Source organism: Coregonus lavaretus (genome assembly GCF_964263955.1).
Source record: "Coregonus lavaretus genome assembly, chromosome: 24".
NCBI lineage: Eukaryota > Metazoa > Chordata > Actinopteri > Salmoniformes > Salmonidae > Coregonus > Coregonus lavaretus.
Window position 1 is genome coordinate 14,703,609 of NC_140011.1, and position 25,576 is coordinate 14,729,184.

Genomic DNA, 25,576 nt, shown 5'->3' on the forward strand with positions numbered 1-25,576 from the left:
ACACAATAAAATAAGAATAACGAGACCATATACACTATATATACAAAGGTATGTGGACACCCCTTCAAATGTATGGATTTGGCTATTTCAGGCACACCCGTTGCTGATAGGTGTATAAAACCGAGCACACAGCCATGCAATCTCCATAGACAAACATTAGCAGTAGAATGGCCTTACTGAAGAACTCAGTGACTTTCAACGTGGCACCGTCATAGGATGGCACCTTTCCAACAAGTCAGTTTGTCACATTTCTGCCCTGCTAGAGCTGCCCCGGTCAACTGTAAGTGCTGTTATTGTGAAGTGGAAACGTCTAGGAGCAACAACGACTGGCCTGCACAGAGCCCTGACCTCAACCCCATCTAACACCTTTGGGATGAATTGGAACGCCAACTGCGAGCCAGGCCTAATCGCCCAACATTAGTGTCCAACCTCACTAATGCTCTTGTGGCTGAATGGAAGCAAGTCCCTGCAACAATGTTCCAACATCTAGTGGAAAGCCTTCCCAGAAGAGTGGCTGTATTAGCAGCAAAGGGGGGACCAACTCCATATTAATGCCCATGATTTTGGAATGAGATGTTCGATGAGCAGGTGTCCACATACTTTTGGTCATGTAGTGTACAAGGAGTACCAGTACCGAGTCAATGTGCAGAGGTACAAGGTAGTTGAGGTAATTGAGGTAAGACAGCATGTACATGTAGGTATGGGTAAAAGTGACTAGGCAATCAGGATATATAATAAACAGAGTAGCAGCAGCGCATGTGAAGAGAGTGAAAGTGTGTCTGTGTGAGTGTATGTGTGGCGTCAATATGCATGTGTGTGTGAGCGTATGTAGTGTGTGTATCTGTGTGTGTTGGAGTGTCAGTGTAGTATGTGTGAGTGTGTGGGTAGTCTAGTGAGTGTGCATAGAGCCAGTGCAAGAGAGTCAGTGCAAAACAATTAAGATAAACAAATATATAATAAAGAGGATCAATATAAATTGTTTGGGCAGCCATTTGATTAACTGTTCAGCAGTCTTATGTCTTGTGGGTAGAAGCTGTTCAGGAGCCTTTTGGTCACAGACTTGACACTCCTGTACCACTTGGGTGGCTGGAGTCTTTGACCATTTTTACAGCCTTCCTCTGACACCACCTGGTATAGAGGTCCTGGATGGCAGGGAGCTTGGCCCCAGTGATGTACTGGGCCTTACGCAGTACTCTCTGTAGCGCATTGCGGTCGGATGCCGAGCAGTTGCCATACCAAGTGGTGATGCAGCCAGTCAAGATGCTCTCAATGGTGCAGCTTTATAACTTTTTGAGGATCTGAGGGCCCATGCCAAATCTTTTCAGCCTCCTTAGTGGGAAGAGGCGTTGTCGTGCCCTCTTCACAACTGTGTTTTTGTGTTTGGACCATGATAGGTCCTTAGTGATGTGGACACCAAGGAACTTGAAGCTCCCGTCCCGCTCCACTACAGCCCCGTCGATGTAAATGGGAGCATGAACAACAGCGGTACAGTTATACTTGCTACTGTAATGAAACTGTCACTGTACTGATAAATGCAACAACTTGCGACTGTCTTGTCAGTCTGTGCACTAAGCCGGATGCAATGGAATTCACTTCATATGTATTTACTGTATTCTAGTACACACCTTTTCTTTTTATATACTGTCCATAATGTCTATACACACCATCATATACAAATACATGTATATTCCGGACTCTGACATTGCACATTCTAATATTTCTTAATGCCTTTATATATATATAAAAGAAATATGGGTTTTGCGTGTTTTTTTATTGTTAGGTATTACTGCACTGTTGGAGCTTGGAACATAAGCATTTCGCTACACCCGCAATAACATCTGCAAAATATGTGTACGCGACCAATAAAATTTGATTTTAATTTGGACTACTGGAAAGCTGTTGGAAACCTAAACAGAATTTGCACTGTGAGCTCCTGGAAACACACTCCATAAATCCAATCATTAATTCATTGAGGAGGAAGTGTTGGGGAATCTAAGCTATCTATATGTGTGTGTGTATAGGTGAATACAGAATAGCCTGCACCTTTAAAGTCCAAAGGTCACATTTGATATTTATTACTTACTTGACTTGTTTGGTTTTGTACACATGATTAGTGTTCTGGGACTTGAGTCGTTGAAAAAAACTCTGGATGTTTTTGAGCCATGAAGTGCCTATTGCCTGGCAACTAGCTTAGACATACTATAAATCAAACAGTACCAAGGACAAAACAATCAAATTCTTGGCACAGTGGGGAAACGCTGGACACTGCATGATTCCTTTAATCTGATTTGAACCAAATAGTGTCCTATGATCTGATTATATCCAGGTTATAAAGTGTAACAGTGGGGTTACATCCACACATTAAGACCTTCAAATGTGTCCTTATTTTTAATACAACCATATAACCTGGAAGGAACATACAGTTTCTATTGCTAGACTCATTCACATTTCAGTAGGTTCACCTTACTTACTCAGAATGCTGCCCCCTGCCGGCAAGATTACCTCTCTGCACCAATAATTATGGTTCAGCACATACAGTTTAGTCATTTAGCAGATGTTCTTATCCAGAGCGATTTACAGGAGCAATCATGGTAAACTGCCATGCTCACATAGACAGATTTTCACCTAGTCGGCTCGGGGATTCAAAAAAGCAACCTTACGGTTACTGGCCCAACGCTCTAGGCTACCTGCTACCTGCTACCTATAGTAACATATATAACCTTACATAATAAAAATAGAACACATTAAAATTCAGCAAAGTTGCTTATCAAGGGCCATTCATGGTAGACCTCTATAAAATTCCATAGCCTACTTGATGGGTTTAAGTTAAATGAGAGAATAAAAATAACCTAATCAGGTTGGCCTGCACCTCTATCCATAAATGCATTTTCCATGAACGTTTTCTGGATTACAACTCGAGTGCAAGAGAGAGACCATGTTTTCTCTTCATCAGTATTAACGGTTTACAGTTGCCTTACCTTTTGCGGTCCATTGAACAATTCACTTTCTTCTGTCGAAGTCCGACTCATGTCTTGAACCAGGGTTAGGTCCTTTACGAGTGGTAAAACGTTGGGATGAATAATTCCTGTCTACAAACGCGAGAAGCTGCATCCGCGGTTCTCGGTCGTTCTGTCCATCGAGTTGAGGGATGGATGGCGGAGGACCCGAGAAATTGGCGATCTTTTAAAAACGGTTATAACTTCAGAGGAACTTTTTCGGCTCCGCTTCAGCCGGGCAACAGGAGTCCATCCGTGCAGTCCTAGTGCCGGCGTTTCTCACGTGGGTACTTGTTATGGCCATGGAAAAGTGCATGTACAGGTAACTAACGTTTTTATTGAAATGAAATACCGGCCTACAACAATGACATCTCTTGTACTGAAGACCAAATCAAAGCAACATTTCTTAGGCATGATTGTATAGCTGATAGATTCCGCTGGCATCCCACAAACAAACAGTTGCTTTATGCATCTTAATTCTTTTTACAATTTAAAATAAAATACAGTGCAGAATTTCGATGAATCCAATTCTGCTTCCTCCTAACCACACACCTTTAGGGTTGACACTGCACAGTTCTAAAAAGGACTGCACAGTTATAAAATAACTGGAAAGATGGAGATATCCTACTTTAGTGCAAGTTGGAATAACATCTAAGTGAGTACCAGCACCATTCTCATTCCACTCCATCCTCATTCCAAGAAGTGGATTCAGTCAGTAAATATATTGGAACTAGGCCACTCTGTGTGTCTGTGACCAGTCAACTACTCACTTCTCCATGGTGGATTGGGCGACCGGCCTTTCTGAGATACAGACTAGAACTGTTGAGAAACATTGGCCTAGGATGTCACTCAGTCACTTCTCCTTTAACCCAAGGTTTGGGCACTGGGCCCTGCTCCTTCTTGACTGTGGGTGTGTCTGGCTGGCAGGTGTCATTAAACCTCTCCCTGGCCTTCTCCCAGTTCCTCTGGGTCTTGGTCCTGCTCAGAGACCCAGCCTCGTCCACCGACACAGCAACTCCCGCCCCAAGACCTGACTGAGACTTCCGGATCTTCAGCTGGATCTATGGGAAAACCGGAATGGTGGGGAAAATCTGATCAGATGTGTGAACATAGTGGGAAAGAACTGGGATGAAACCACTAAAATGAAGTGGAGGATATTTGTTTGAGGTTTGGTCAATTTAAAATATAGCCATTTAGTTAAATAGGACAAATCTAATCTCTGAAAACAGGGAAATCCCAATAGAAAGGGAAAATGTTAAGATTACCGGGTCTTTCATTCCGGCTCCATCTTTGCCCAGGCCTTCTCCTTTCTTCCAACCCATCTTCTCCAGCATCTTCCTTCCCTTGTTGACTTCACTGATCTCACTGTACCAGGAGAGAAACAGGGGAAACAAGTGCACATTGCAACGACTCAGAGTCAACCTCAGACCAGGATGTGGTAACTACTAGTTATTTCTACTTACATGCACATTTGTGCACACACACTTGCATCAACTGAACCAATCAGATTGCTACGTACACGTGAACGGAGGCGGGTGCGTCGTCACGTTGGAAGGCTCCCTCGCTGCCCACGGTCTGACGACGAGACTCGGCCCTGTCAACATACCTGGGGTTCTTCAGGGCTTTGGTCTCCTCATACTCAGCGCTCTGTTGGGACAGAGGGAGACACTTCCTCAACACAGTTATATACTTAAGCAATAAGGTACGAGGGGGTGTGGTATATGACCAATATACCACGGCTAAGGGCTGTTCTTATGCACGACACAACGCGGAGTGCCTGGATACAGCCCTTAGCCGTGGTATATTGGCCATTTACTACAAACCCCCGAGGTGCCTTATTGCTATTATAAACTGGTTACCAACGTAATGTTTTGTCATACCCGTGGTATACGGTCTTATATACCACGGCTGTCAGCCAATCAGCATTCAGGGCTCGAACCACCCAGTTTATAAATAGTAATATCATATTAACTGCTCTGTTAGCGACAAGCAAATAAGGTTAATAAGCTATGGGACTGCTCAGTCTCTAGCAACGTACGTCAACAAGATATGAGATGAGCAAAAACAGAACAGTTTAATAACTTTGTACTTTATACACAGAGAAGGTAGGCCAGGATCTGATTGGCAAGGACAATTTCAACAAAGGATTACCAATGGGAATTATTCATCACTGATTAACATAACAGCAGAAGGGGACAACAGATGAAGTTGTAGTGGTGGTGGATGAACCAGTCACTTACCTTCAGGCCATATTTGACCTTCATCTGTTTCAGTTCTTTCTGTCTGAGCAGCTCCTTGTCCTCTTTGGTTGGAGCTGGACCTGAGGAACAACACACCTGGAAAGTTATAAACAGGGCTGTAGCATTAGTTACACTAATAATCATGCTGTGTGTGGCATGGGTAGCTAGGTGTGTGAGCATTGCATTAGTCTTACACAGACAACATACAGAGATGGATGCAACACATTTGTTTACGCAAATTCATCAGGTGTGTTCTGTACCTGTCTGTACCGGCTGGTTTCTCTGGTGTTTGCCGAGGTGAGCCATGACCTGTCCAGGTTCACAGCCGTCACAGGTGTCTGTCCCTGAGTGGATGTGGAAGGACAGAACCGTCTCTCCCATCTTCACCTCATCCCCATGGGTCAGAGGGCAAGGGTCACACTTAGCTTTGGGCTGAGGGCAGTGAAATCAATACTGTTACTACCTCACTTTCCAACCAAGGTGTGTGTGTGTGTTTGTGTCTGACCCACCTGTAGGATTCGGTTGCCATTGAGGACAGTTCCGTTCTGGCTCCCCTGGTCCACTAGCATGTAGCACTGTTGGTCCTGGTCAAAGTACACCTCTGCATGAAACTGGGATAAAAAGAAATATATATATATATTTACAGTGAGGGAAAAAATAATTTGATCCCCTGCTGATTTTGTACGTTTGCCCACTGACAAAGAAATTATCAGTCTATAATTTTAATGGTAGGTTTATTTGAACAGTGAGAGACAGAATAACAACAAAAATATCCAGAGAAACGCATGTCAAAAATGTTATAAATTGATTTGCATTTTAATGAGGGAAATAAGTATTTGACCCCTCTCAATCAATCAGAAAGATTTCTGGCTCCCAGGTGTCTTTTATACAGGTAACGAGCTGAGATTAGGAGCACACTCTTAAAAGGGAGTGCTCCTAATCTCAGTTTGTTTCCTGTATAAAAGACACCTGTCCACAGAAGCAATCAATCAATCAGATTCCAAACTCTACACCATGGCCAAGACCAAAGAGCTCTCCAAGGATGTCAGCGACAAGATTGTAGACCTACACAAGGCTGGAATGGGCTACAAGACCATTGCCAAGCAGCTTGGTGAGAAGGTGACAACAGTTGGTGCGATTATTCGCAAATGGAAGAAACACAAAATAACTGTCAATCTCCCTCGGCCTGGGGCTCCATGCAAGATCTCACCTCGTGGAGTTGCAATGATCATGAGAACGGTGAGGAATCAGCCCAGAACTACACGGAGGATCTTGTCAATGATCTCAAGGCAGCTGGGACCATAGTCACCAAGAAAACAATTGGTAACACACTACGCCGTGAAGGACTGAAATCCTGCAGCGCCCGCAAGGTCCCCCTGCTCAAGAAAGCACATATACAGGCCCGTCTGAAGTTTGCCAATGAACATCTGAATGATTCAGAGGAGAACTGGGTGAAAGTGTTGTGGTCAGATGAGACCAAAATGGAGCTCTTTGGCATCAACTCAACTCGCCGTGTTTGGAGGAGGAGGAATGCTGCCTATGACCCCAAGAACACCATCCCCACCGTCAAACATGGAGATGGAAATATTATGCTTTGGGGGTGATTTTCTGCTAAGGGGACAGGACAACTTCACCGCATCAAAGGGACAATGGACGGGGCCATGTACCGTCAAATCTTGGGTGAGAACCTCCTTCCCTCAGCCAGGGCATTGAAAATGGGTCGTGGATGGCTATTCCAGCATTACAATGACCCAAAACACACGGCCAAGGCAACAAAGGAGTGGCTCAAGAAGAAGCACATTAAGGTCCTGGAGTGGCCTAGCCAGTCTCCAGACCTTAATCCCATAGAAAATCTGTGGAGGGAGCTGAAGGTTCGATTTGCCAAACGTCAGCCTCGAAACCTTAATGACTTGGAGAATATCTGCAAAGAGGAGTGGGACAAAATCCCTCCTGAGATGTGTGCAAACCTGGTGGCCAACTACAAGAAACGTCTGATCTCTGTGATTGCCAACAAGGGTTTTGCCACCAAGTACTAAGTCATGTTTTGCAGAGGGGTCAAATACTTATTTCCCTCATTAAAATGCAAATCAATTTATAACATTTTTGACATGCGTTTTTCTGGATTTTTTTGTTGTTATTCTGTCTCTCACTGTTCAAATAAACCTACCATTAAAATTATAGACTGATCATTTCTTTGTCAGTGGGCAAACGTACAAAATCAGCAGGGGATCAAATACTTTTTTCCCCCTCACTGTGTGTGTGTATATATATTTTTGCACTTTTCGCACCAAAGTACGTTCATCTCTAGGAGACAGAACGCGTCTCCTTCCTGAGCGGTATGATGGCTGCGTGGTCCCATGGTGTTTATACTTGCATACTATTGTTTGTACAGATGAACGTGGCAGCTTCAGGCATTTGGAAACTTCTCCCAAGGATGAACCAGACTTGTGGAGGTCTACCATTTTTTTTCTGAGGTCTTAGCTTATTTATTTTGATTTTCCCATGATGTCAAGCAAAGAGGCACTGAGTTTGAAGGTAGGCCTTGAAATACATCCACAGGTACACCTCCAATTGACTCAAATGATGTCAATTAGCCTATCAGAAGCTTCTAAAGCCATGACATCATTTTCTGGAATTTTCCACGATGTTTAAAGACAGTCAACTTAGTGTATGTAAACTTCTGACCCACTGGAATTGTGATACAGTGAATGATAAGTGAAATAATCTGTCTGTAAACAATTGTTGGAAAAATTACTTGTGTCGTGCACAAAGTAGATGTCCTAACCAACTTGCCAAAACTATAGTTTGTTAACAAGACATTTGTGGAGTGGTTGAAAAACAACTTTTAATGACTCCAACCTATGTGTATGTAAACTTCCGACTTCGTTCGTATACATACATACATACATACATACATACATACATACATACATACATACATACATACATCCATACATCCATACATCCATACATACATCCATACATCCATACATCCATACATACATACATACATACAATTCACATCTAATTTGAAGCCCGGCAGATTTCCTGTAATGCATGTAGCAGAATCAAGCAAATGAATGAAATATGTTGCCATACCTTACTGACTCCCATTTCAGATATTCTGATGGCATGGTTCATTTCCTTTTCCCTGAAAATATAGAATTATGTTAAAACAGTACTTCAAAATGCCAGAGGTAGTTCCAACTTCAATTTCAGAAGTGTTGATCTGAGCTCTCATCTCCCCCTTGTGATTAAATCGATGAACTGACCACTCAATCAAAAGAATTGGGAGAATCCTAACTGGTTTTGCTTTCCTCTTCTCCGTCCTCGCCTCTTTTTGAAAAAGGTCAAAGGTAACTCTGAAAAAAATGAGACTCCTTCTCCACTCGTGTTTCATCAGGCAAATGACGTTTACAGGGGTGGAATCTCAAAATAAATGTGTAAAGTGAAAAAAACTAATTTAGCTAGTTGTGCAACACATTTTATAGCTAAAAGGATAATCGTTTTTAAATGTGTGCATGCTTTTGTCCCTTGAGAAAACAGCTGATTCAAAGCAGGTGTGACGTATTTTAAAACACAATCCTCTGTTGAAGTAGGAAATCGAGGAGGGGATCAGACTCCTTCGCTCGCCTACTAACGAATGGATACTCTCCTCGACCACTTATCAATTTCCGGGTCAAGGACGAGAGATGAGTCGAGGAGAGAACATACTTTTCCCAATTGAGAATCTCCCAGAGACTGTAGTGCTGTACTCACCTGCCAATGGTGGCTGGAGAGTCAGCCGTGATGATGAAGAGTGTTCCTGTCTGTAACACAGGAGATCTGACCACTGTCACCCTCACACAGGGCGGCCACACCTCCTCAGCTACTGGGGACAGAACACACACACAGTATCACATACGCTGCCATGACAATTATACTGAGCGAGACTTTAACTACAGGAAACATTGAGGAAGACAGATGAACAAATATCAGGTGGTGTTAGACTTAACTCAAAGTGCATTGTTTCATTCTGCCGTCACCTCTAAAGAAACCCAAGTGAAAAGTGCATAGAACGCTATACAGTAAGAAAAAGTTGACAGATTGAATAACTAGAAACGGTGTCCCTCCTCTCCTCTCACCTTCCTGACACTCCATCTCTGACTCTGAGCTGTCTTTGGTGGGAGGGGGGGAAGAGGAGGAAGAGGTAGACTTCCATTCTCCCTCTGACTCTGTGATCTCCCCCTCTTCAGGCTCGCTGTGCCCACGCAAGCCATCCCTCCACGACGCAGCTGCCTTCTTCTTGCTGCTGCGTTTGTCTGACTTAGCCTTCTTCCTCCTCGAGCTGCTCGCATCATCAGAGCGCGACCAGTCTTTCCTCTTCTTCCTCTTTAGCGAGCGTTCGGCGCTCTTCGCCCGGCGAGTTTTTGAAGAGCTTTTCTTCTGTGGAGGAGCGTCTGGAGTGACAGAGCGCCCCCTCTGCCTGCGCGAGGCCACGCCCCTCTTGGGGATTCGCCGCTCCATCCACTCCTCAAGCTCCAGCTCCTTTACAAGGCCCTGTCAGTAGACAGGCAACCAATCAGAAGGGAGGATTCACCTGAAGTATCTCCAGATAACTAAATTGGCGGACACGGGACACGAGGCTTTCTAGGAATTTGGACAGTGGGCTCTGCATCAGAACCTCTCTGCATTGTTTAGGGATCCTTTTTGGATATATGGGTCTCAGTTTCAAAGACAGCACGCCTATACTGCATCACAGCAAAGTCCATTTATTGACTCAAGCTGCAACACAATAAAAGTGATCCTCAAAAACCTCCTCTTGACTAGACCAAGCAGCCACATCCCTGAGCTCTGAAACCTGCCCTTCAGTTGCACTAAAGCAGTGTAGGCAATACCTCATGTCTGCATGGGGTCTTTCTGCTGTCTGCTGTTTAAGAACAGTTTTATGTGAGAAGTGTAAAAAGTGTACCTCTACGAGAAGCTGAGTTCCAGAAATAGGAAATCTTCATGTTAGCCAGTGAGTTAGTCACGTCTTCTACCTACGACCAGAGGAATAGCATTCAGTCAACTAAATGACAACAAGCAATAGCTAAAACTCTGTACCTGACGAAAATGTAGTAGACTCTATAGGATAAATAACCACAACCATAGCTGCAGAAAGTCTAAAACCACTCCTGCAAATGTTTGAAAACTGAGACCACATAGATCAGGGTTGAAATGAATCTTAAGAAGTCCATTACAATCACTAAACTTCTGAAGGTGAGATGCTTCAGGAGCCTCATGTCTCAGGTCAGCCAATGAGCACAAATCAAAAACAGTAAGTATAACAGGTCAGTTTTATACAACAATGAGAAATGTGTAGCTAGTTAAAACAAGTATCCCTTCTTAATCATTATTTAAAAGGAACATAAATCCAGAATTAGCTGTAACTCTCTTGTAGCTTTTCTGGTTTATCTCTAGTACGGTCACCTACCTTTTCATTCTGACGAGAGGCTTTCTCTGGTACTTTCTTCCACTTCCTGCCTTTCTGGTCCAGGCTCTTTTTCTCCTGGTTGGTCTCTGAGGCAGGCTGTACAGTAGGGACCTCTATCCTGGAGTGGAACTGGTACTTCCCACTCTCTGCATCATAGTAGTAGTACATCCCTGTGTTGTTATCATAGTACAACTGACTGGCCTAGGGGAGGGAGAAAATTATGCAATTAAAAGACTGTTACATAATGGCACAGTGATCGTGTGTGTGTGTGTGTGTGTGTGTGTGTGTGTGTGTGTGTGTGGTTTAGTACCGAGTCGTAGTAGAAGCCAGTGCTGTGGTCGTAGTACATCCCGGTGGTCTCATCAAACACAAAGCCAGTCTGTGTCATGGCCTGTTCAGCAGTGGCTCTCAGCATGTCAGCTATAGAGCCTGCATCCACCTCTTGCTGGAACAAACACAAGTAAAGAAAGTCAAGTTCCCAAACCGTTTTTGGACTGTCATCAACCTAAAACCTTTAGTATTTCCTGTGCCCCACCAAATAGATGTCATCATCATGAAGGAGTTATTATGGTCCTGTATTAGGGAAATGAGAAGCTTTAAATAAAGATGTAGATTATTTTGGAAGACCCGAGACCTCACTGTCCTCAGTCAGAACAGAATGAGTGGAGGGACGGTTTTCAAACTCACCTCTGGTTGAGAGGCAGCAATACCACCCTCTACAGACACCTCTGTAACAGTCGCTGCGGCGGTGTCTGTCATTGTGTCTGTAATCGTGTCCGTAGCTGTGTTAGTGGTTGATTCTGCAGGTGTCATCTCTGAGGCATCAGTGGCTTCCTGCCCCTCTGCTATCACAATCCCCTGGGTGTCTGTAGCCACACCATCACCGTGGTAGTAGCCTCCTCCATAGTAGTAGTTGTAATAATCTGGAAATCACACAGACAAGGGTCAACGTATCTGTATATGTGAGTGGAGCAATATAAAACCAAATAAATCATTTGGATCAATCACAAACTGCTGTTCCTGGGAAATGAGAATGTGTTAATTTTACAACCACCCAAACACAATATGATTGCTCACCAGTTTCTGACCAAGTATATTCTTCTGTCTGTGTCTCAGCTTCAGCTCTCACTTTCTCTTTCGCCTTCGCCTTTCGTTCATGAATCTCTGCACTCAGCTTGTCGACCTATTGTATCAAATCACGTCAAATAAAAAATGATAAGCGTCACTTGTAAATTCACTCATTTGTACATTTCAGAGACTTGTTCAATGATGGCTAGATTATTCTTGGTAGCTAGCCTACCTGTTTCCTCAAGTCTTCATTGTAGCCTTCTGTGCTCTTCTGAAGCTTCTCAGACTTGGTCAGTTGTTTCTGTAATTTGGTCAGTTCTTTTTTGCAGGTTTTCAGTTCTTGCTGTAGCGACTCTACTTTCTGGCGAAGCTCAGCCACCTCGGACTCCGACCCATCCTCTCCTCCACTCGCCTCCTCTCCATTTGTCGCCATACTCCCGGCTGTAATTGACACACAGGGCCACAACATGTAAAGTGAATGTTGAAAAAAACGAACTCAAATTGACCTGACCATGCGCAAAACCATGTAGGCATGCGTCAGGTGTGAGAACCACACACAGAACCGGGGTGTAGGGTAAGTGTACCTATTAAGACCACCAAAATCTAATTTTAGACCTTTCTATAATATAGTGCCCTAATTTTTTGTACGAAAAGTAGAGATACAATGAAAGATTAATCTCTCGTGAATTTTTATGACTTTGCTTACAAAATGTTTTAATAAGATATTGAAATATTTGATAAAATATGTGAAAAGTCAGGACTGGGCTTATTGGTACCGAATGTAACCTTTAAGCCCATGGATGTTCCAAATAAGCCCACCTCTTAAATAATCAATTTTAATTAACTTCCAAATGTTCAAAACTTACAAACTGACATTTCTTGTGTAAAATTAGATTCTATCAATCACCCCTAAAGTTATTAAAATAAACGGATCATTACTATTCATCATGAACGTAGCACTCATAACAGTGGGGTGTCCAATCGTATCCACAGAGATCAATGTGGACTTAGACTTTTGTTCTTGCCAACCAATACACAACTAATCAACTTATCATACACTTGAATCAGGTGTGTTATTGCTTGGTTAGAACAAAAACCTGCACCCACATCGGCCCTCTGTGTATAAGATGCCATGCACAAGGACCATAAAAACACACAACTTTGATCTTATTCTTGTCTCTCTGCATCAATGACTACCTGTCCACTCAAAACATATTGGAGAGAGTAGAGAGGTTTCTAATTGTTTCTAATCTTGGTAAAGGCACCATGGCTAGATGCATAACATGCATAACTGTAGTTTTATTCAACATACAGTGAGGGGAAAAACGTATTTGATCCCCTGCTGATTCTGTACGTTTGCCCACTGACAAAGACATGATCAGTCTATAATTTTAATGGTAGGTTTATTTGAACAGTGAGAGAGAATAACAACCAAAAAATCCAGAAAAATGCATGTCAAAAATGTTATGAATTGATTTGCATTTTAATGAGGGAAATAAGTATTTGACCCCTCTGCAAAACATGACTTAGTACTTGGTGGCAAAACCCTTGTTAGCAATCACAGAGGTCAGACGTTTCTTGTAGTTGGCCACCAGGTTTGCACACATCTCAGGAGGGATTTTGTCCCACTCCTCTTTGCAGATCTTCTCCAAGTAATTAAAGCTTCGAGGCTGACGTTTGGCAACTCGAACCTTCAGCTCCCTCCACAGATTTTCTATGGGATTAAGGTCTGGAGACTGGCTAGGCCACTCCAGGACCTTATTGTGCTTCTTCTTGAGCCACTCCTTTGTTGCCTTGGCCGTGTCTTTTGGGTCATTGTCATGCTGGAATACCCATCCACGACCCATTTTCAATGTCCTGGCTGAGGGAAGGAGGTTCTAACCCAAGATTTGACGGTACATGGCCCCGTCCATCGTCCCTTTGCGGTGAAGTTGTCCTGTCCCCTTAGCAGAAAAACACCCCCAAAGCATAATGTTTCCACCTCCATGTTTGACGGTGGGGATGGTGTTCTTGGGGTCATAGGAAGCATTCCTCCTCCTCCAAACACGCGAGTTGAATTGATGCCAAAGAGCTCCATTTTGGTCTCATCTGACCACAACACTTTCACCCAGCACTTCAGACGGCCCTGTATATGTGCTTTCTTGAGCAGGGGGACCTTGCGGGCGCTGCAGGATTTCAGTCCTTCACGGCGTAGTGTGTTACCAATTGTTTTCTTGGTGACTATGGTCCCAGCTGCCTTGAGATCATTGACAAGATCCTCCCGTGTAGTTCTGGGCTGATTCCTCACCGTTCTCATGATCATTGCAACTCCACGAGGTGAGATCTTGCATGGAGCCCCAGGCCGAGGGAGATTGACAGTTATTTTGTGTTTCTTCCATTTGCGAATAATCGCACCAACTGTTGTCACCTTCTCACCAAGCTGCTTGGCGATGGTCTTGTAGCCCATTCCAGCCTTGTGTAGGTCTACAATCTTGTCCCTGACATCCTTGGAGAGCTCTTTGGTCTTGGCCATGGTGGAGAGTTTGGAATCTGATCGATTGATTGCTTCTGTGGACAGGTGTCTTTTATACAGGTAACAAACTGAGATTAGGAGTACTCCCTTTAAGAGTGTGCTCCTAATCTCAGCTCGTTACCTGTATAAAAGACACCCGAGAGCCAGAAATCTTTCTGATTGAGAGGGGGTCAAATACTTATTTCCCTCATTAAAATGCAAATCAATTTATAACATTTTTGACATGCGTTTTTCTGGATTCCTTTGTTGTTATTCTGTCTCTCACTGTTCATATAAACCTAGCATTAAAATTATAGACTGATAATTTCTTTGTCAGTGGGCAAACGTACAAAATCAGCATGGGATCAAATACTTTTTTCCCTCACTGTACATCTGAACAAAAAACATGTATACTGAACAAAAATATAAATGCAACATGTAGTGTTGATCCCATGTTTCATGAGCTGAAATATAAAAATCACAGAATTTTTCCATACACACAAAAACCTTATTTCATGTTGTTTACATATCTCCTTTGCCAAGATAGTCCAACCACCTGACAGGTGTGGCATATCAAGAAGCTGATTAACCAGCATGATCATTACACAGGTGCACCTTGTGCTGGGGACAATAAAAGGCCATTCTAAAATGTGCAGTTTTGTTACACAACACAATGCCACAGACAATGTTCCCTCCTCTAAGCTGCGCATGCGAAGTAGCCCCGAGACTGCCACGCAGCTCCCCGGGACCGCTGCGCAGAAATCAGCCCAGAGAGAGAAGCACGCGATTTAACTTCACTCAACTTTCTAGAGCAGCGGTCACGTCGATCTCCAAGGCATTCCTAGTCAATCGCCAAACATTTCTGTAAAAAAAACAACGATAAAGCCTTGTGTCCCTATAATTTTTTTGTCCCGGGCTGTTGGCGGTAGCTGCACCTGATTCAGCTGTCCTGCACGCCAGGTAGGCCAACTGTTGCCATTTTCAACCATTTAATGTGTCTGAAGGTACATACTCTGCCTTCCCGGTGGGCCCAGAGAGCAAATCAAGTGCACTATAGGCCAACCGCTAGCCAATCGGATGGCTCAGATTACCGTGTCTGCAGTAACGTAGCAGGCATAAAAGAAAGCTACAGCAAAGTTGATACCGTGGGAGTTCAAAATGTTTAAAACCATGACTAGAGACTGTAAACGAATTCATCAAAGAGCTGCTGTTTTTATGAGTGAGTTCATGTTTAAGTTCTTACTCAGCACTGTCAACACTTTGTATTCAACACTTTTATAAACCATAAAATGTGCGTTCTACCTATTTCCACTCAGCGCTACAGCAAGCACTGCAGCAGTAATGAATGAGTAGGAAAGTGTATCTATAGGCTTGCGCTGTTATTATTAGCGGCTTGGGTATTTTTTAATATCGAGGAATATTTCACTTTTCTATAGGAGTAACATGAATTTGTGCTTGAGGCAGAAATAATGCGGTGACATCTCAAGTTTCTCCATCAGCTGGAAGACGGTGTCCCTTTTTGGTCATTGTCAGTGGAGGAAAGGGAGAGAGGAGGGATATTGAGAGGCGGTCCCTCACAATCTGCTGCTCTCTTCCTCAGCTGAGACTGACCATCAGATGCAGGCACCATAAGCCCATTCAAATTAAAATTAAAAGCAAATGATTTAAAATGTATACTCACTCAGCTGTGCCTCACAAGACATACAACAACGGATCTATTACCGGTGTGATCATATAGCCTACCTCAAATTTTGAAATATATACAGTGGGGAGAACAAGTATTTGATACATTGCCGATTTTGCAGGTTTTCCTACTTACAAAGCACGTAGAGGTCTGTAATTTTTATCATAGGTACACTTCAACTGTGAGAGACGGAATCTAAAACCAGAAAATCACATTGTATGATTTTTAAGTAATTAATTTGAATTTTTTTGCATGACATAAGTATTTGATCACCTACCAACCAGTAAGAATTCCGTCTCTCACAGACCTGTTAGTTTTTCTTTAAGAAGCCCTCCTGTTCTCCACTCATTACCTGTATTAACTGCACCTGTTTGAACTCGTTACCTGTATAAAAGACACCTGTCCACACACTCAATCAAACAGACTCCAACCTCTCCACAATGGCCAAGACCAGAGAGCTGTGTAAGGACATCAGGGATACAATTGTAGACCTGCACAAGGCTGGGATGGGCTACAGGACAATAGGCAAGCAGCTTGGTGAGAAGGCAACAACTGTTGGCGCAATTATTAGAAAATGGAAGAAGTTCAAGATGATGGTCAATCACCCTCAGTCTGGGGCTCCATGCAAGATCTCACCTCGTGGGGCATCAATGATCATGAGGAAGGTGAGGGATCAGGCCAGAACTACACGGCAGGACCTGGTCAATGAGCTGAAGAGAGCTGGGACCACAGTCTCAAAGAAAACCATTAGTAACACACTACGCCGTCATGGATTAATATCCTGCAGCGCACGCAAGGTTCCCCTGCTCAAGCCAGCGCATGTCCAGGCCCGTCTGAAGTTTGTCAATGACCATCTGGATGATCCAGAGGAGGAATGGGAGAAGTTCATGTGGTCTGATGAGACAAAAATATAGCTTTTTGGTCTAAACTCCACTCGCCGTGTTTGGAGGAAGAAGGATGAGTACAACCCCAAGAACACCATCCCAACCGTGAAGCATGGAGGTGGAAACATCATTCTTTGGGGATGCTTTTCTGCAAAGGGGACAGGACGACTGCACCGTATTGAGGGGAGGATGGATGGGGCCATGTATCGCGAGATCTTGGCCAACAACCTCCTTCCCTCAGTAAGAGCATTGAAGATGGGTCGTGGCTGGGTCTTCCAGCATGGCAACGGCCCGAAACACACAGCCAGGGCAACTAAGGAGTGGCTCCGTAAGAAGCATCTCAAGGTCCTGGAGTGGCCTAGCCAGTCTCCAGACCTGAACCCAATAGAACATCTTTGGAGGGAGCTGAAAGTTCGTATTGCCCAGCGACAGCCCCGAAACCTGAAGGATCTGGAGAAGGTCTGTATGGAGGAGTGGGCCAAAATCCCTGCTGCAGTGTGTGCAAACCTGGTCAAGACCTACAGGAAACGTATGATCTCTGTAATTGCAAACAAAGGTTTCTGTACCAAATATTAAGTTCTGCTTTTCTGATGTATCAAATACTTATGTCATGCAATAAAATGCAAATTAATTACTTAAAAATCACACAATGTGATTTTCTGGATTTTTGTTTTAGATTCCGTCTCTCACAGTTGAAGGGTACCTATGATAAAAATGACAGACCTCTACATGCTTTGTAAGTAGGAAAACCTGCAAAATCGGCAGTGTATCAAATACTTGTTCTCCCCACTGTATATATATTTTTATGCAATTCAAGCAAAGCTAATATGCAGAGATAATGTATTGGGCCTATAGCTTACTGCACAAACCACATTGTGACAGAACTGTTTTTAATTGGTTAATGTTGCATAGGCGTACGTGTTTTAAGTCATGTTAACAAAAAATCTGAGCGGTAGGGTATCAACTTTTCCCTTTACTGTGGCAATTGTGAACGAATCAACACAATATTAGCCACTTTCAATGCAACATACCGAAACAAAATGAACTACGCAAGAGATTTTGTTGTAGGCAGAACACATCAGAGTAGGATTCTATTGCATTGACAGGCATGACTCGGCCCATACTCTACACAGACCAGTACAGCATAACCAATCAGAGCTGCAGTAGGCCTATATGCAAATAGACCATTGCCATATATGGATCTGTGCCATTTATTTTGAACTGGACTGTGTTTACAGCATGAACGGTTGTGAGTAGATGCGCTTGTTTTGAGATCAAAGCGAGAGCTGCATGTAGCCACGTGTGTACATTTTGTTCATATCCTTTGCTAGTTAGTGAGTTATTAACCCAGTTATAAATAATTTGTAGTCAGCAATAGGGGAGTGATTGCTTCTTACAAGAGCACAAAACATGTACATTTCTAGACATCTTTGAAAAGCGAGTCAGGTAAAAGAGCTTTTTTTTGTCTTAAAGGGGCAGCATTGTATTTTGAGACAAGCTTGAATAAGCTAAGTAGCCAATAGGCAGAGGGTAGCATAATTTGTCTGATTCTCTGTAATAATTGTATGAGAATAATAATGCATTTTATTTTGTAAAGTGGTTTCTTGCATCAAACAACACAACAGCATTTTCTGTCATCTCCTTGTCTGAAGGACAAGTGGATAAACAGGTTAATGTCAAGCCCTGCATGTTTATTTCAAAAGTCTCATGGAATGTAGGCTTTCATTGAACACCACACATTGGCTGCTACTGTAGGCTGGATTTTTCCCATTGTTTCTGATGGTAGGCCTACATTATGATCAAATAGCCACAGTAGCCTACATGGCCACTGTTAAAACAGTAACTTAAAGGGGGTACAGCCTCAGCCTTGGCATGCTGACTGCAGGAATGTCCACCAGAGCTGTTGCCAGAGAATGTAATGTTAATTTATCTACCATAAGCCGCCTCCAATGCCGGCTCCCCACTGGGTGGGCCTATGCCCTCTCAGGCCCACCAATGGCTGTGCCCCTGCCCAGTCATGTGAAATCAATAGATTAGGGTCTAATTTATTTAAATTGACTGATTTCCTTATATGAACTGTAACTCAGTAAAATTGTTGAAATTGTAGCTCAATTGGTAGAGCATGGCGCTTGTAACGCCAGGGTAGTGGGTTCGATCCCCGGGACCACCCATACGTAAAAATGCATGCACACATGACTGTAAGTCGCTTTGGATAAAAGCATCTGCTAAATGGCATATTACTATTTATTATTATATTTAATATTTTTGTTCAGTATATTTATTCTCATGTTCGTTGAATATTAGGGATATGAACACACTATCTCCATTTGTTTCAATGCAAACCCAGGCTTAATAGGAGCATACTGGGTTTAATCAGAGCAATTTATAGTGAAAAAGACTGACTAGCAAAGCATACTCATAAAATATTTGGAAACCAATGGTTTTGGGTATAAATATACACTATAACTACATTATTATGCAACATTAGTATTGATCATATTGAACAATATTTATTTATTGCCAATTACATTGTGTATAGAGGGAGTGATTTCTGTGCTACTATACCCTTTAAGCCCACCTGAGATAAATGTCCAATTTACAAAAATGGCATCTTTTTAGATAAAGCTATACTAGATATATTCATATGTCACCAAATAATTGATTAAAATACACTGTTTTGCAATGAAGGTCTACAGTAACTTCAACAGCACTGTCTGGGCTAGCACCATGGTGTAGCCGGAGGACAGCTAGCTTCCGTCCTCCTCTGGCTACATTGACTTCAATACAAAACCTAGGAGGCTCGTAGGCCTCACCCCCTTCCATAGACATACATGGTAATTATGACCACTTCCGGAGGATGTCCTCCAACCAATCAAAGCCTTTGCAGTATGAACTGACATTTGTATTTGTATTTATTAGGGATCCCCCATTATCAGCAGCTACTCTTCCTGGGGCCCAGCAAAATTAAGGCAGTTCATAACATTTTAAAAACATTACAATACATTCACAACACACTGTGTGCCCTCAGGCCCCTACTCCACTACCACATATCTACAGTACAAAAATCAATGTGTGTGTGTGTATGCGCCTATGTTTGTGTTGCTTTATAGTCCCCGCTGTTCCATAATATGTTTTTTTATCTAATTTTACTGCTTGCATCAGTTACTTGATGTGGAATAGAATTCCATGTAGTCATGGCTCTATGTAGTAATGTGTGCCTCCCATAGTCTGTTCTGGATTTGGGGACTGTGAAGAGACCTCTGGTGGCATGTCTTGTGGGGTATGCATGGGTGACCGAGCTGTGCGCCAGTAGCTCAAACAGACAGCTCGGTGCACCCAACATGTCAACACCTCTCATAAACACAAGTAGCGATGAAGTGAATCTCTCCTCCACTTTGAGCCAGGAGAGATCGACATGCATATTATTAATATTAGCTCTCTGTGTACATCCGAGGGCCAGCCGTCCTGCCCTGTTCTGAGCCAATTGCAATTTTTTGTGGAACCTGATCACACGACTGAACAGTAGTCCAGGTGTGACAAAACTAGAGCCTGTAGGACCTGCCTTGTTGTCCATCCAATCAGAGAATGAACCTAGTGTGTTGTATTGCGATTGTGCCACAGAGCATTATGGGGGTTCTATGTGTTGAGAAACTTGGTGACATTGTTGGATAGAGATTAAGAGTGAAGAGTGATAGCTGAGCATTTGTTGGATATTATTCAATTCAAATGAGTTTTTTCAAATTAGGAGACGGAGGAGGTATATTATAAATAGTTTTCTTGGTTTTAGAACCTTATTTTTGTGTCCAGTTAGTACCATTTATTTAAATGTGCCTTGCTAACTTCAGTAGCTAGCTAGCTACCAGCTCGAGTGTGCAGTTTTCTCCGCCAGAATTGTAGAATGGCCAACGCTGCCGAAAATGTTGTGGACTTTTGTTAAAGAACCCCTTTCATTCTCTGGGGTACACGGAAAAGGTGCGAATTAAAAGTGAGGGTAGACCTCTGCCTGAGATCAGTTTCATGAAGAAGGATGAAAAGGTGAGGGAGTTCAATACCAACTGGTATCAAAAGTATAGCTGGTTAACAGGGATCCTTTCATCAAGCCACCTGTATTGCTGGCCCTGCCTGCTTTTTGGAAAGTCTGAGCCTTGGTCGAAAGGTGGGTACAGGGACCTGAAGAACATCGATCGTTCAGCTAAACGGCAAAACAAAAGCAGGGAGCATTAAATGCCTACATCAGATTCAAGATTCTGGGAAAAAGCTGCATAGATTATGACGAAGGTCTGCGTATTCAAACTGCGCAACACAACGAGGAAGTAAGAAGAAACAGGGATGTTCTTAAGCTGCTTATCAACACCACTGCATTTTTGGGCATGCAAGAATTTGCTTTTAGAGGACAAGACGAGAGGGAAAGTTCCGCCAACAAAAGCAACTACAAGGAGCTTGCAGGGGTAATTGCACGTTACGATGCTTTACTTGCTGAACATATCAAACTTTTGACTGTCTTTTCTGGGATGTCGAAAACAATTCCGAATGATTTGATAGCTTCCATCGCATCATCCATTAAAAGTTAGATTAAAGAGAGGTTGACGCAGCGCACTTTTTCGCATGCGCTCAAGTAGGCTTTCCACTTTCCAATGGTATTTATTTAGCAAAGATGATAACACATAATCACTCCGGACAGGCTACACCTAAACATTAGAAATCTGACATGCTGTATGGGATGAAAACAATACTATTTTTCAGTTTGATCAACTGTAGGCTACTAATAAGAGAAGCTGCATACAGCCTATGTGCCCTGTCCATCTGGTCAGGTTAAACTAATTGGTAATGTTATGTAGTTGTGGTCCTCTGTAGCTCAGCTGGTAGAGCACGGCGCTTGTAACGCCAAGGTAGTGGGTTCGATCCTCGGGACCACCCATACACACAAAAAAATTTATGCACGCATGACTGTAAGTCGCTTTGGATAAAAGCGTCTGCTAAATGGCATATTATTATATTATTATTATTATGTATTTATAGTCCATTTGTGTGTCAGGAGAAAATGTGAACGGCATCAAATTTAGTTTATATACAAAATTGGGCTGGCTAGGCTGCCTATACATTTTTAATCAAAAATTATGAACTGGAATGAATCAACCAACATAATAGTGATGACAGATGTGAGTAAATGTTTTATAAGGCCTACAGTTGCATAGGCCTGCATGATGCAAACATGCATAAAGCACGCTCAGCCCTGTGAGTTCTATTGTCTATCAGTTGTTGTCTATGTGTCTGGGTAGAGGAAATCCCCCACTTAATCTAGTCTAAATATAACTTATATTAACAAATATAAGGTAGCTGCAGTTTGACAGGGTTTTCATCCCCCACCAGGGCCAGGAGTTTTTTTCAGGAGTTTTTTTAAAACCATGTGACCTGATTAGGAAAAACTGGTCCCTTCATAGCCTATATAAAACCTTTTTACAACAGATTAATCACTGTCATACCTTATAGGGTCCAGAGTTTTCCTAGTTAGGTTAACATATAAGGTAAAACTCCAGGCCTCAGGGGGTAACAATTGCCCCACTGCTCTGGGACCTATGGTGCCACCAGTCTGCTTGCAATTGTCAGTTACGTCAGGTATGTGGCTGATCAGGGCTTTATTCAGGAACATTTCTTGGGCTACTATGATGTGTCAAGCAGGCGAGATGCGCAGTCTGTGTTTGACTTTATGAATTTTGAGACGTCTGAGTTTAACTTCAGAGAAACTCATTGTCAAAACCTACGAATGTATCTGCTATTTGTATTTACAGCTTGTATTTACGGCTAAGTCCCCTCCTGTTCCCTGAATAAGAGGTGATGACTACTCCACTCCATTGTCAACTTTCTCCTGACATGAACTGAAGCCACGTCTCATGTGCCCACTCATCCACTGGCACATTGAATGTTTCCCCTCCAAGCACTGTGATTAACCCTATCCATTTTCTCTCATTACTGTATGTAGAGTCAATCACATACACAATCACATTATTACACATCAATGATTTTACTCCTTGCATGGACTAACTAATTCTTAGCTCTTTTGTCTAACTGTGTAGTGTGTTGTTATTGTTTTTTGTCTTCCCAGTCAAATCCTGTCCTGCACTGGTCAAGCTTCTGAACACCTCAACTCATGCCTCATACCCTCATTCAATCACTGCTGTGATCCCTTTCCAACACTGTAAGTAGCCCTCTCATTCCCATTCCCCATAATAATGTACTATAAATGTCTTTATTAAATACTTTTGGTTAAAATAATGTGTCTTAGACGATTTAAAAAAAACACTGTCATCTCTGTGCGTTTCGTGCCTATATCGTGGGTCTCCCATCCTCCTCAAGTCACCAGCCTCCACTGCAATTAATGCACATAAAATATGCTATCATGTGCATATACCAGCACACTAATCTCTTAATTTGACATAAAGTATGATTACTTATCTGAGAAAGTACAAAAAATATCTGGAAAATGTGTTAATCCGAAGGTCGCCTCAACACCAACGTTTTTTTGCAACTTTGAAATTGGCCACTAGTTGGAATTTACACATAACTGTCAATAACTTCATAATAAAACATAAGATTGGCTTAGAATTAAAAAAAACGTATGGATATAACAACCATATGAATTGGTTGAAACATTAAACAGCAGAAAACGTTTATTTTTTATCCAAAACTGGAAGTGGACTTAATGGGTATGTGGGTTTACTATAATAGGTACGCTTACCCTAATCATTACGCCGATTCTGTCGCAACATGTTCTGAAACCATTTACTCCAAACGGAAACGCAAACAAGTGTTTCTATTTGACAAACTCGGGTAGGTCCCTCCCCGTTTCGTTCCGTTTACAATGTTTGCCTCCGTTTGGTTCTTAAACGTTAAACGGTTTCCGTAATGAATATACGTCTGCATTTTGAAAAGCCTGTTTAACTAATTGTTTCCTGTAGATATTTCGTCTAAAATGTCCAAGGACGAACCAAGTTGACAACCAGTAGAGTACAGTTTAAATTCGAGTTTGCTCCTTCATTCATTGATATGGTAAGCTATGTTAGCTAGCTAGCTGTATGGTCTTACCGATTCTTTTGTATTCCTCGCTTGTTGGACGCTCGCCCTCGTTTCTCTCCGCCGAGAATATCAACCTGAAAGTTGAACATAAACATCTTGTAACCACCCTGCATTGCTGACACATCCGACCACATGTTTTGTTGATAATAAAGAAAGTTACAATTGGTACAGTTGATGTGTTTACAATCCACTTCGACCATGGCCTCTATTTTTTCTACGTATTACGTCACTCTTTCTTCTTCTACGGTACAACATAACACCGCTGGCTGAGCGCGCCACCCGTGGTTTGGAATTAGACTATGCCAAATATTTGGAAATAACTGATTATCTCTGGTTGAATAAAAATACACACCTATCTCAGAGGTTTGTGTCCTAACAAAAAAATCAGAAATAATTGAAACTATCGATTATCAATCAAAACCTCCTGTTAGACTGTAGAAATGTAAATACTCTTGCACTCACTGTACTTTTAATAAATACTTCCACATACAAACCAGCAGGGGTCATCACAAGTATTGATGTTGAGGTTTTGTTCAAATTGTGTGCAAAACTCTGCCAAGCTTTTTTTTTCCAGCTTTTGACTGTTCCAAATCCAAACATTAAGAAATACAACTTTTAAATGTTGTCTCCGGAGTGAAGTCGAACAACTTCAACAAATCACACAAATGAAAAACAGTGTGTGTGTGTATGTATGTATAAATGAACATCAAGTGGGCCTACAGGTGAGAAACTCCATTAAAAGTGACACTCTCTCCTCTCTTTCTCAACACTTGGGTAGAACACTTTCCCTCTGTATTACTAGTCCAAGTAGTGGCAGCAGCAGCATCCTGCCTGGCCCCTAATGAAGAGTCACAGTCTTACACACACACACACACACACACATACACACACACACACACACACACACACACACACACACAAATGAATGAAGAGATTGTAATGTAAAAGGGAGGTACATGGGAGAGCTGAAGAGGGATGTGACTTTCTGTTATTTACTGAGAGGAAGATGTCAGCCGTCTACTAATTGGTTGGAAATACATGCTTAATTAGTTGACTCATTTTACAGGCAGAGATAATGGAGGAAGCATAGAGGGCCCGGGAGCCCAGTGCAGGTGCACACACACATACACATACACATACACACACACACACACACAGGAAGTGTGATGAGTGATTTATGTAATGCACGAGCCGTTAAGATTTAATGCACTCCAACTCCCTTAATTGGTATTTGCTTTCCATGCGTATCGATGACCTCACTGTGCTGCTGCTGAACATTCAAGGGGATTCAAGATACAGACAGGTACAATACCTACCACATGGGCCCCTCTCTCTCTCTCTCTCTCACACACACAGACATGAGCGCGTACTCCTCCTTCCATCCCTGTGTCCCTTGGCTTTTTCTCTCCCTCCAGACTTCCGTCTCTCCCTTCCTGTCACCCACACTATGAGATGTTAATCCCTCAGTTTTTTGCCGTGACAGCTGAAGTGTGTAGATCTGCAAACAGTTTTCAGTTTCCCCAAGGCAGCCTGGCAGTTAAGAGCATTGGGCCTGTAACCGAAAGGTCGCTAGTTCGAATCCCTGATCTGACAAGGTGGAAAAATCAGTTGTTCTGCCCTTGAGCAAGGCAGTTAATCCCCAACAACTGCTCCCTGGGTGCCGATGATGTGGAAGTTGATTAAG

General features: G+C 42.6%; 1 protein-coding gene across 4 annotated transcripts; it reads right to left on the bottom strand.

Annotated features, from left to right (window-relative positions):
- Window positions 1-3,313: 3,313 nt before the first annotated feature.
- Window positions 3,314-24,135, bottom strand: LOC311100153 (angiogenic factor with G patch and FHA domains 1-like). 4 transcript variants are annotated; one of them, XM_084140935.1, is made up of 16 exons: window positions 24,053-24,135; window positions 23,902-23,966; window positions 11,992-12,200; window positions 11,769-11,874; window positions 11,379-11,614; window positions 11,002-11,136; window positions 10,692-10,892; window positions 9,361-9,775; window positions 8,996-9,107; window positions 8,336-8,387; window positions 5,746-5,847; window positions 5,497-5,668; window positions 5,237-5,316; window positions 4,516-4,643; window positions 4,262-4,361; window positions 3,314-4,057 (listed from the first exon to the last, which is right to left on the bottom strand). In XM_084140935.1, exons 3-16 carry the CDS (start codon window positions 12,190-12,192, stop codon window positions 3,842-3,844), a joined length of 2,256 nt encoding a protein of 751 aa, XP_083997061.1. In that variant the 5' UTR covers window positions 12,193-12,200; window positions 23,902-23,966; window positions 24,053-24,135; the 3' UTR covers window positions 3,314-3,841. The 4 variants fall into 4 exon arrangements, with proteins under 4 accessions (XP_083997061.1, XP_083997062.1, XP_083997059.1 ...); XM_084140936.1 differs by lacking the exon at window positions 9,361-9,775 and adding an exon at window positions 10,188-10,253 and having other exon boundaries at window positions 8,996-9,104; window positions 10,688-10,892; XM_084140933.1 differs by having other exon boundaries at window positions 23,902-24,114.
- Window positions 24,136-25,576: the final 1,441 nt, after the last annotated feature.